The 12299-nt window shown below is 44.7% G+C and overlaps 1 protein-coding gene across 2 annotated transcripts in view; it reads left to right on the top strand.

Moving 5' to 3' along the window:
* The window catches only part of LOC142587443 (epoxide hydrolase 2-like), a 56560-nt gene extending 47253 nt beyond the window's left edge, over window positions 1–9307 (top strand). For both annotated transcript variants that reach the window (XM_075698466.1, XM_075698465.1), the window contains 2 exons: window positions 577–713; window positions 7312–9307. In XM_075698466.1, the coding sequence (XP_075554581.1) occupies window positions 577–713; window positions 7312–7730 (556 nt within the window). In that variant the 3' untranslated portion in view covers window positions 7731–9307. The remainder of the gene's footprint in view (window positions 1–576; window positions 714–7311) is intronic.
* The last annotated feature ends 2992 nt before the right edge of the window (window positions 9308–12299 follow it).

Here is a 12299-nt window from a genome sequence, read left to right as displayed (position 1 = left end):
TCATTGTGTACAGTCAACGAGATAAACTGTTCAAAATATATTCTGAAAGTATTTGTATTTTCGAATAGTCAGTACAAATTGCGACAATATTCCATTTGGTTTTCGAAAGTTTCGAGTATTTCCGTATTCACAAGACATGCAAATGAGCTATTTCGGTGAGGTAGCTCGTTTGACGCAGGCGTTTAGCAGGTGACTTCACAGGTGGTGCCTCAACGAGAACGGGAACAGAGGGGTGCGATCTATGTGAATCAGAACCATATGAATCCAACAGGTAATGAAGCCAAAGAAAGCATGGGGGAAGTTACATGAGTAGGTTTACTTGAAATGTAGCAGTAAGCTGAAAAGAAATGAATATACTAATGAAAAAACAATTTGCCCCCGGCAGGAGGCGAACCCAGAAACTCTGCATTACGCCCGCGTTGCACTTCCAAGTGTGCTACGGCGGCGACGGTTCCCCCGTACACACTATTGGGTACTTATGCATGCGTACGAGATCTGACCCGGAGAGTAGAACTGGTAGAGGCAGAGCCAGTGGTAGAGCCTGCACTATGTGACCAACTCATATTCTTATTGCAGGTACCAACTTCCATTTCGACATCCCGTTATTCCCGAGCGGTATTTAATAATGCACGATTTGAAGTTCTTTGACAAAGTGCACAGAGGTTTCACTGCAAACGAGACAGAGGCCCACAAGTACATGTTTTCGCAGAATGGTATGTACATATTTTGCCTGGGATCGTCATACATAAGAACATGGAAAAAGACTGTGACACATCTGTGCCACATCCTAGAAAAAGGTAACTTAAGGGGCACCAAAGCACTTCCCGACAACAGTGACAAAACATTCCTAATGAGCATTCAATCCTACGTTGAACGTAAGAGCCAAATATTCTCCCGCAATGCGCAGCAGAAACCCTGAAATCTCGCATAACATATCACTTGCTCTCTGCTGCGCCTTTTGAAGCATCTGCTTTTTTCCACTTTATGTAACGTCAGTGGTCGCGTTGCATGAATCGCGACGGCCCATAGACGATATCCATCGGGCACACGCTTGGGCAATTTCATTTATTCATTTTCGAAGAAACAGAAAAGCGGTGGTTGTTAATGCGGCCCGCCAGTCCAATCGCGGCTCCTTTGTGGTACCCGCGCTCTTTTTCTAAATGCCAGCTTTGAGGGATTACCGTAAGCCCTCCATGGAAAGAAAGAAAGAAAGAAAGAAAGAAAAAAAGAAAGGAAGAAAGAAAGAAAGAAAAAAGAAAGAAGTGACCGGGAAGACGCTGTTATCGCGTCAATCCAGCTGAGTGCAACTGAGTGCAGCTGAGTGAAACTGAGGAGAAACTGGAAAATTAAGCCCTTCCCTCACTATATGTCCGTTTATATTAGGTCCTTCTTTGAACATATTTTAGAGCGCAGCTCTTTGGCGTCCGTTCCTGGGTTTCGCGTCGGCGTCGTCGTCGGCCTCGTAACCAGCTCCGCCCCCCTTTCATCCCCCCAGCGCTAGCAGCGATCGACTGATACCGCTGGATGCCGCTGACGCCGCTAGAGAGTCAAGATAACGTGACTGCATAGAACACCGTCGCCGCCATGCAGAAAGAGGAGGAAAGGGTCCCCCCCCTGTTCTTGTGTGGCGGATAGGGTGCTCTTCAGTTGCCGACGCGCCGGTTATTCGTTGTCCCTGAAACCAACTCCGCAGCTGGGGTTGACTCACTATCGGCGTCAGCGGCATCAGTCAGTCGCTGCTATCTCTTCCCTCCTCCCTTTATCGTGTTGTCCGCTTGCTGCGCGCGCTTCTGCCCCTATCGTTTGCCGCTGGGTGTACACGCCGCCCCCCTCCCCCCTCTTCCTGCGAGTCTCCGGTTGTCAAAGCGCCGGCTCGAACTTAGTTCCTTTCTTCGCTCCTCCTCCAATGCAACCCCTGTGCGGTGGCAATCAGAGAGCCAGATCGGTGGCGGCGGATCTGTATATGTGCACCGCCCGAGCCGAAATTGCCGCTGCCGTTCGCCCTGTGCGGTGGCAATCAGAGAGCCAGATCGGTGGCGGCTTGACATAGAGACAAACAGCAATTTCCTAACACTTATGCGGGAGAACATCCCGTTCCTCTCGCTCGTAACCCGTCCCACGGCTGTGACAACCTCGCGAGGCACTTGTATACATCTCGTCTTTGAGAATCAAGCATTGGTGTACCAAGTCGAACATATATCAGTCTATTTCTCCGACCACAAAGCTTCCTTCATGACTGTCAAGAACTGTTAGTGGAGTCTTTGTTAAAGGAATACGTGTGAAAAATAAAAAAAAAATTCTGTGATAGCGCATACATGTGTTGCTAGATTTCTTTGCCTCAATCTATCGAAAAGGTGAAACAGCTTATTTGCTGCGCTCAAATTTCGCATTAGGAAGTAACGTAATCGTCGGAAATTTTTTTTTCCTTTTGAAATTATGTTTCCTAGAAATACATCGCACTCCTTCCAGCGTGTTGCTCAGTTAAAATAAACAAAATGATGTTTAACGAACTCATTGGTCAATATTAAAGATAAACACGACTGCAAGCATCCTTCTTTTTTATTCATTTTATTATGCTAAGTAGATAACCCTGATCATCTATACTGCAGCACGAACTCTTCGTCTTCCGTCGAAAGAGGATCCGAAGCACTACGTCGAGCTCTGACATATAGGCCGCAGATAATAAGACGAAAAATTATCGCTCACGTTTTGTGGATGATGCAGTTTTAATCTCGGTATATGATGTTATCTTGCTTTATGACGTTATCAACAGATATGATGAAACGTAATTTTGTTTAGAAATTGGTGGTTATATTACAAGAACTTCTAGGCACCTAACGTATACCAAGCAGATATCAGTCAAACCCCAGCACTCGCAAACATCAAAGTTTTATCCGGTTCTGTTTTTGAAAACTGAGGTACTCGCAGACTGTTGAATTTGTAACTAACGAAGTATTCGTGTAATCTTTCGTGTCAAGCCTTGCGCCCACGGAAGTTTACCCTTTGCTTAAGTTTAGCGCTCCATTGTGTTTCGTAGAATCGACAAATCGTAAAATAATCGAAGTATGAGTGCAGAGAAAAGACGGGAAATGCGGGAGATGGAAATTCAAGAGGATGAGCAAAACGTGAACAAGGTGAATGCAGGAGCCAACGTTTCGACAAGTGGACTTGTCTCCTTCAAGGCGACATAAGCTTTCCTCGCCACAGTATATTTAGGTGGGGTTCTTCTAAAGGGGAGGTGTGTGAGGCGGCAGGACGCGGAAACGAAGGAAAATGTGTTAGAGTGTCGAATTGAGAGTAAAGGAACCCTGTGTACAAGGTCAAAGGCAGGACCTCCCCCCCCCCCCACCGCCACCCCAACCCAATCTGTCAACACACGCGCGTTAGCCGGCGTGTCAAGGACGTCTGACACGCCGGCTGACAAAAAAAAAAAGAAGAAGGGAAAGGGAAGGGTAGAAGAAAAAAAAAGGAAGGGGGGGATACGCCAAGAAATCAAACTAAATGTTGTTGAGGTATAGCATAGCATAGCGAATAGATTCTAAAGCTCCTTTTGAAACGTTTATGCCTATTGGTTGCAATGTCTTGAACTTATGGATAAGGTGTGATTCTCTGTATTTTCTTTCTCGTTCAGAAGGGAAATTTGACTGTAAGATGTAGAGTTTAAGTTCATCAGTTATGACCTGGTTGGCTGAAATGCTCGGCGACAGCTTGGGAAGTTTTTGAGCTGTGTCCGCGCGATGTCCGTTTAATCTGACGTTCATTGATTGTCCTGTTTCACCGATATATTGTTTCTTACAGAAGGAACATTCAAGCATATAAATCACATCCGAACTTGTGCAAGTGAAGCTAGATTTGACTTCACGTGTATAAGTATTTGCGGTGCTTTTAATTGTAATGTCACTTTGAAGGTGCCTGCAGGTTTGGTACCTAGGGCGACAACATGCTTTTATTACGGGGGAATGCTGCTGGCTGCCTTTTGCGTACACTAACATGTCTTTAAAGTTCTTGTTTCGGCGATAGGTAACCCTGGGTACATCCAGGAACGCTTTTCGCAGACGCTCGTTACTTGATAATATTGGGTGGTGTTTTCTTAGGATGTTGTTTATGTTTGGGAGTGCATTAGAATATTTTGTTATAAAGGCCCGCGGTCTGTCTGATTCTAATGTGGGCTGTCTCTTCGCCAATTCCGACTGTTTCTCCAACCTTGACACGGCATCATAAGCTCTATCGAGAGCAACTTGGGGATAGTTCCTTTCTGCTAGCGTTGATTTAATGTCATTTAGGTGGTGGATATAATCGTGGTCTTCGCTGCAGATTCTTATACGTTTCGCTTGTCCGACAAAAATTCCTTGCTTGCAATGTCGCGGGTGATGACTGTTGTAGTCTAAATATTGCTGGCTATCTGTAGGCTTCCGGTAAAGTGTCGCTCTCAGTTTTCCGTTTTCTATGTAGACCGTCGTGTCCAGGAAGTTGATCTGACTAGAACAGTGGTGAGCAGTAAATTTAACACTCGGGTGAAAGCGATTGAAATTGCTAATTAAGTCGGTTAAGGCGCTTGTGCCGTGTTCCCATATTATAAATATTTCTTCAATGTAACGAAGATAGGTGTGGCGTTTTAAAGGGTAGGATTTCAACAGGTCTGCTTCAAGCTGTCCCATGAAAATGTTCGCATACGTGGGAGCGAATGGCGTACCCATGCTAGTGCCGAAAGTTTGTAGGTAGTGAATAGAATCGAATTCGAAATACTTCAGCGTGAGAACTAACCTAAGGAGCGATAAGTAAACTTGGGCTTGGGCGTGCGCTTCGGGATTGATTGCGAGAGATCTAGAAACGGCTTCAATTCCTTCACTCATGGGAATGTTGGTGTAAAGGGCAGAAACATCCAAAGTGACTAGAATAGCGCGGTCGGAAAGGATTTGGTTGGCGTTGATGCCGTCGATAATTCGAAGGAAGTGCGGCGTGTCTTGAACAAAAGATGGGAGGGCGGTGGGCATGTTTGACAGGTGGTGATTTAAGAATTTAGATAGTGACTCAGTAGGTGTGTTGTTATTAGACACAATAGGCCGACCTGGGATTTCTGCTGTAAATATTTCTTCGACCGGAACTTTATGTATTTTAGGAAGAAGATAAAAGCGGCCTGCTGTTTTGTTCTTGGGCATCATGAAGCGATATTAAGATTGCGTGATTATTTCCCTGGACCGGAGCTCCGCTATTGCGCTTAAGACAATATTGCTGTAATCTGAAGTTGGGTTAGAGTCAAGTTTTCTGTAATGGGTGTGGTTGCTCAGTTGGTTAGAGGCCTTATTCTTGTACTTTTCTATAGGCCAGATTACGATACTGCCGCCTTTGTCTGGTGGTTTTATTACAATATCATTCCTTTTCGCAAGTTCTTTAAGGATTTGGTGTTGAGCGGGGGTCAAATTTTTGCGTTTACGGCAATGCCGCTTTGACTCTAGAATTTCCTTTGATATCAGTTTTAAGTATAAATCGAGGTCTGGGCACTGTTCGGTTTCCGGTGTCCACGTGCTAGGTGGTCTAAGAGAGTCTCTGTCTTCTTTTCCTATATCTGATCTACCGAAAGAGAACTCCTTGATGCGCATGCGTCGTGAAAACTCTGTTATATCTTTGTAGAGTTCGTATTCGTTTACTGCGTTGTTCGTCGGACAAAACGTTAGACCACGTTTCAGGAGATCAACTTCTTCGGGGCTTAGACTCTGGGATATGTCTACTACATTGCTGCAGTGCGCTGGATACTCGCCTGTAGGACTGTCGGTGGAGCTACGTGCTGCAGGATTTACATTAGTTTCTTTTGGTGGATCTGCAGCTCTAATATCTTTGCGCTGGTATTTATCTAGTAATTTTTCCTCCTTAGTTTGGACGAATTGTTTAAGTTCTCTTCTTTCCGTTTCAGTTAACTTTATGCTGTCGAGTTGATCAGAGATTATCATAAGTTGTTCTTTGCAGTGTTCTTCGAGAATGTCGATAAGGGAGAGCGATGCATCTTCCAGGACAGCATTCCACTTTAATAATAGCCTGGAGGGTAAAGAACCAAGGGCGCATCTAACCTTAATTCTGAGACCTTTTGGGATTTTCCTCTGTTTCATGCAGATAGTGTAAGTTTTCCTCTGTTTCTCTGTGTAAGTTCCTCTAAGTTTTGCTCTGTTTCCTCTGTTTAATGCAGCTAGTGTAAGCTAGCGTAAGGTTAAGTGTAAGTGCAGCTAGTGTAAGCTAGTGTGAGTGTAGTGCAGCTAGTGTAACATCAGATTAAACGGACATCGCGCGGACACAGCTAAAAAGCTTCCCAAAGCCGTCGCCGAACATTTCAACCAACCAGGTCATAATTTTGATGAACTTGAACTCTACATCTTACAGCCAAATTTGCGTTCTGAACGAGAAAGAAAATACAGAGAATCATACCTTATCCATAAGTTCAAGACATTGCAACCAATAGGCATAAACGTTTCAAAGGGAGCTTTAGAATATATTCGCTATGCTAAACTTCAAGCTATAGGCAACAACACTTAGTTGAATTTCTTGGCGTAACCCCCCCCTTCCTTTTTTTTTCTTATACCCTTCCCTTTCCCTTCTTTCTTTCCTTTTTTTTTTTTGTCAGCCGGCGTGTCAGACGCCCTTGACACGCTGGCTAACGCGCCTGTGTTGACAGACTGGAGTGGGGGGGTCCTGGCTTTGACCTTGTACACAGCGTTCCTTTACTCTCAATTCGACACGCTAACACATTTTCCCTCGTTTCCGCGTCCTCCCGCGTCACACCTTTCCCCTTTAGAAGAACCCCACCTATATATACTGTGGCGAGGAAAGCATATGTCGCCTTGAAGGAGACAAGTCCACTTGTCGAAACGTTGGCTCTTGCATTCACCTTGTTCATGTTTTGCTCATCGAAGTATGAGTGACCACACAAGAAACAGTTCTGCAGTGTTTTTTATTTCATATGTTATTTTTACTTAAGATGTCGTTCTGCAAACGGCTGAGGTAGCGGATGTGCGCCAGTTTTGATGAATATACGAGTACGACAGATGCCAAGGCGAAGATGATAATTATTTTTACCTAAAGATCGTCTGTTGCGTGCGTTCGTCATACTGAAACAAGGCACTGATATCGCTTTCGTTCCCAATTATGCGAGCGTGCATTCCTAAGATCATGAGTGCGGTTCCACTGTCTGGTGCAACAAATTGTAATGAATTAGGCATATGCGACAATATTTTAACACTTTATACGACATTATTTGTGTCTTCCTTAAAACTCAGCAGGGTTTTTTTTTTTCTTGTTTTTATTCCCCTCTTTTCATTCAAGGTGCGCTGACCGGTGCCATTAGCTACTACCGTGCATTCAACAACGACAGTAAACAACTACAGAAGCTGCCGTACAAGAAGATCAACGTTTCCACTTTGATTCTGTGGGCAGAGGAAGATGCGTTCATTATGACTCCGATAGCGAAGTATAACCAGGAGTGGTTGAAAAAGTCAAACGTCGTGTACTACAAAGGCGCAGGCCACTGGCTACCCAGAGAATGTTCCACGCAGGTAACTGAGCAAATTCGTAAATTTGCAATGAATATCACGACAAACCGAACAGCAACAAAACAAGTGAAACTAAAGAGCGTGTCGGGAATGTGTAAAGAAGCCAGCTTTCCAACCAAGCGGAGATGGTTCTCGAAATTGTTTCCGTGGCTTCCCCGTAATGCCAATCTTCCCAAAAAAATGAGAGAATAAAAAAGGACCCGCTTTCAGATGCACATCGACAAATGGCCTCCACAATAGAGAAATCAAAGCAACGTTTTAAAACGCACGTGTACTTACGCAGTACCTAAAAAGAGCAGATAAGCAATGCTGCTTTCAGAGAACGTTCCATCAAGGCGTTTCACAACCATGTGATATCGTTATTATAATTTTCTAATCCTCCTAAGCATCTCAATTACGGTAATGTGTGGTTAGGGCGGCAAACACGGATTAATTTATCGGTGTCCAACATCTTGGCTCGTCAATTGCCGTGCGACTGCACGGAATGAAATACTATTTAAAATTCAAATAAAATTTTGAATTATATTTTGAGGTTTTACGTGCCATAAACCACAATTATCGGGCATACCGTAGCGGGGCATGGTGGTTTAATTATGACCACCTTTACCGAGCACCTGACTGTAAGCACACGAGCGTTTTCTGACATAAGCACTTTTAACATACTTCATCCAGTTTGCGCCATCTATCTATCTATCTATGCATCCATCTATGTCTCTATCCAGCCTCCTACTGGGTAGTGGGTGCGAAGGCAGTGATCGGATGAACTTGGGTCATTGAGTATGTGCCAGTGTGTACATACGTGCCGCTCTTCAACGAACCTCTTTCGCGCCGACATGGATCATTGCAGATGCGGGACTAGGTAGGCATCGCTGTTCGAAGAAACTCTTTTACGCCGACGTGGTGCACTGGATATGTGCCGTATTTCAATGAACCTCTCGCCAATGGGGATCACTGAGTACGTGCCACTGATTGTGCGGCAAGCGAGGGAACAATCCTCAGCGTTCGCAGGCAGCGACACGCCACACATCTCGTCTCCGATTCCAGGCGCGGACTTATCGGTAGTGCCACTAGATGGCGCAGCGTCTCCAGAAAGAAGCGCGAGAGAGGAGGCCGGGTTGCCGCATGACGCGTTTCTCAGCGTTCACACGCATCGACTCGTCATTAATTTCGGAGGCCACGCGCAGGTTTCGTGGCGGCGGCGCTATATGGCGCCGAGTGTTCGGGAAACGCGAAGGAGGCGTCTGGCTGAGGTACACGCCTGCGTTGCCTCAGGCATAACTTGTTTAGACGGGGCCTAACTTGCTGTGGCTATGATTCAATGCTAGCGCATCACCGACGACAGTCTTTCTGAGAGCGGTTCAGCCGCACCTTCTTTTTTTGCATTTCGACCCCATCAAGTCGTGGCCAATGCTGCCGAGATCGAACCCACGACATCTAATTCAGCGTCGCAACGCCATAGCTATTCCGCTACCGCGGCAGGTCAAATAGGAATACATTTTATAGTGGTGCTACATAAACATACCGCAATAAAGTCAGCGTAATGCGCTCATTTTCGCAACTTAGACGTAAAAACGTGCACTGCCCTTATGCACTAGGCGTGTCTCTATGCGGCCCGAATAAACGATAATATAAAGACCTGCATTATTGCATTTTATATATATTTCTGCCTTGTTTGCATTTTTTGGCATGGTTGTTTTCCGACTGCTAGATAGCATCAATGAGTGCATATTTTATATGCCTTTCTTTAATAAAGTTTCCTTGAGAGTCAGCGTTGTGTCCTGTCGTTTCATACCCTTCGTCATACCCTTCGAACTCAAGCTGCAGCAAACGAACTTGAAAGTCGTTGTTGCTTCTGGCGTGATGGAATAGCCCAGGTAAAACATCATTTTGGTGTCAAAAAAGCGAGACGGCTAACTAAAGACATCCACCAACGGTGACGCTGGTTTTTCCGCCTTGTACATGGAAAAGGTATAAGGAAATACACCAAACAACGAACTTGACATCAGTACACGTACCAGGTCTCCAAATTATGGTGTGATGATGTTATATCATTGCCAGAATGTTTTAAAATGGATTGTGGTATATAGCCAAGATGATCTCATACATCATGCCTGGCGCAAAACCAAGCGGCCTCACACAAGCTTTCCGGACCATGCATATTTCGTGAAACAGGTAAATTTTATGCATCTTCAAAACTAAAATCCAGATTACGGGTTGTAATGTCCCGAAATCGCAAAAAAGATTAGGGACTCCGGAACATTTTTCTTTTAATTTGGTGTGATCAAAACCTCCTCTGAGACGACACGGCTAAATACGGAAATCATACGCCTGGCGTGGGCCCTGTCACCCCGTATATTGCTCGAAGTGTAGGTGCAAAACACGTGTGTCTGTTTCAATAGTATCTGCTGCTTGACAAGGTATGCCAACGAGCCCAAACGAGCACCCTGTTGCTGCGTGCGCAAACCACCGCGCATAGTGAACATCGTGTACATTTGAACTGGCTGGTACATCTGGTAAAACAGGATGATTTGCGAAAGCGCCACAAGGGACACAAACATGAGGCACAGGTGCGCCTTGGTTTGCGCGCTGCACGATGCACGAACTGCATTCCGCCCCCGTCGGAATGCGGCCGCCATAGCGTGGAATTCAAACTGTGGCGTCATGCTCAGCGGCAGAACGCCGTAGGTATCTGGCAACCATGACGGGCTTTCGTAACTTCGCCTCATAGAGTGGAATACAGACAGTCGGAGTTGTATAATATTAAGGTATTACTTACTGCAACTATTTATTTATTTTCATTTTTCCTGTGATTGTTGAAACATGTCTTCGCTCTCTGGTCGTTTCTTCGCATTTTTTATTTTTTTCCGTGATTCTCTCTTTTTTTTGTCTTGTACTTTATTACTCGTTACCTTAGTTTTCAATGCCTTTTTTATTTTTATTTCTTGCAAAAGAAAGAAAAGCCAGTTTCTGACTGCCGGGTTTCGCGTGACAAGCCACTGTGATGGCTTAGACGAACCAGATTTCTGTACTTATACTCGCAGATTTGATAATAAATTATTATTATTATTATTATTATTATTATTATTATTATTATTATTATTATTATTATTATTATTATTATTATTATTATTATTATTATTATTATTATTATTATTATTATTATTTGGATTGAGACATACATACAGGTAAAGGAAAGAAAGAGAAAGCAAGCAGCAGGTAGGTAACAGCCATCGGAAGGGGCACGACGCTTGCATACTCTGTAGGAAGGTAGGCCACAGAAACATTGAAATTGCAGGTTGGAGGGTGTCACAGCGATTTTTAAACGGTACTAAACCCTAATTCCATGCTTTCGTTTTGGTTGGACAAAAATTCGCTCCGTCAAATTATGTCGTTCGTGGAACCCAATGACTTCAACTGGTAACAATCATTGGCGCAGTATTCGTCGTCGACTACGGATGATGTGAACCAAAGTCTTCAACCGAGATGCAGTTAGGGTCATGTCATATATTTCGCAGTGCGCAAGTGTAAGGCCGTAAAGAAGGCAACAGATTGTACAGCGCTACGTTCTCGTACTTTGCTGCTCGACTATCACAGTGCACGCGACCTGAACTCGGTTACGTCGAATGGGCAAGCGCTCTGTGGGCGTTTGAGGCCCAACTGTGGTGATTTGGTATTTATTGCGTGAAATCAATCGCCACGAACTGGGCTATATTCGTGCCCAATACACGAAGAAAGTGCTAATAACATTTACAAAAATAAACAAGAGATAAGCCATGCTTCCTGCGTTCGACGGTCCGCAGAGCCTTCATTTTACCACTGGACGTCGCCGTCACATAAACGACACCGTGGTAAGCTTAGAAGAGAAAGGGGGAAGGCCACTCATAGGTGTTGAAGCCGCACCTTTCCTACATGCAGTTCATCGCACACTGTTTAACAGCCCCCAACTGTCGTTGTTAAACTTCTACAAACACACACAATTGTCAATTTCGCTGGAACTTTGCTGCAAGTTGGATGCCAGAGATCACCTTTGGCCCTGGTTCTCGTGAACGGGGCCTCCGGAGTCACCGGCCACCCGGGGCTAACGATGTTTCCTGTTTGATTCTTAGATCTCTTGCGCTGACATCTGTTCTGTGACTTTCCGGTGTTCAATTGAACCCCTTTACATCCGATTATCCTGGCGGCTATGACTAACCTTCTGTAATCTATAGTGAGACTGGCCTACTGCATTACTCATTGTAGCCGTAACGTACGGGTAGAGGATAGGTTGCTCAGATCTCCTTGATCTGGGTTGCGCGCCACTGTTATAGCGACTCAAAGTAAATATAATGCAGGCTCCGTACCTACCTCTCCTTCTTCCACATTCTTGTATGTTATCTGGAAAAGCAAGGTGCCGTCTTACTTCGTGGCGAAAATTACAGAAAAAATGTTGAGAGTTCGTTGTACTGCATTCAGAAGACCCTCGTCACACGTACATTGCTTTGTTTTCTTTTTCAGTAGCTTATTAACAATGTTATTACAGTGGAGCTGTTGGAACCTCACTGGGTTTCTCTGGACGTTCGCAGCTTCGCCGAGCTGGGAGTGAGAGAGCTGAGAGTGAATGAAAACTGAGTATAAAATTCTCAGTTCCACCGGAAAGGCGAATCACCGACTGCGATAGCAAATTAGTAGATAGTTGTACGAAGTAAGGATAGTGGTGAGGTTAAACAGCGCGAATAAAACAAGGACACAAGGAAACAAATACCACAGACAGTTTCCTTGTGT

Source organism: Dermacentor variabilis, chromosome 7 (genome assembly GCF_050947875.1).
Source record: "Dermacentor variabilis isolate Ectoservices chromosome 7, ASM5094787v1, whole genome shotgun sequence".
Classification (NCBI taxonomy): domain Eukaryota; kingdom Metazoa; phylum Arthropoda; class Arachnida; order Ixodida; family Ixodidae; genus Dermacentor; species Dermacentor variabilis.
This window is presented reverse-complemented; position numbering and strand designations above follow the sequence as displayed.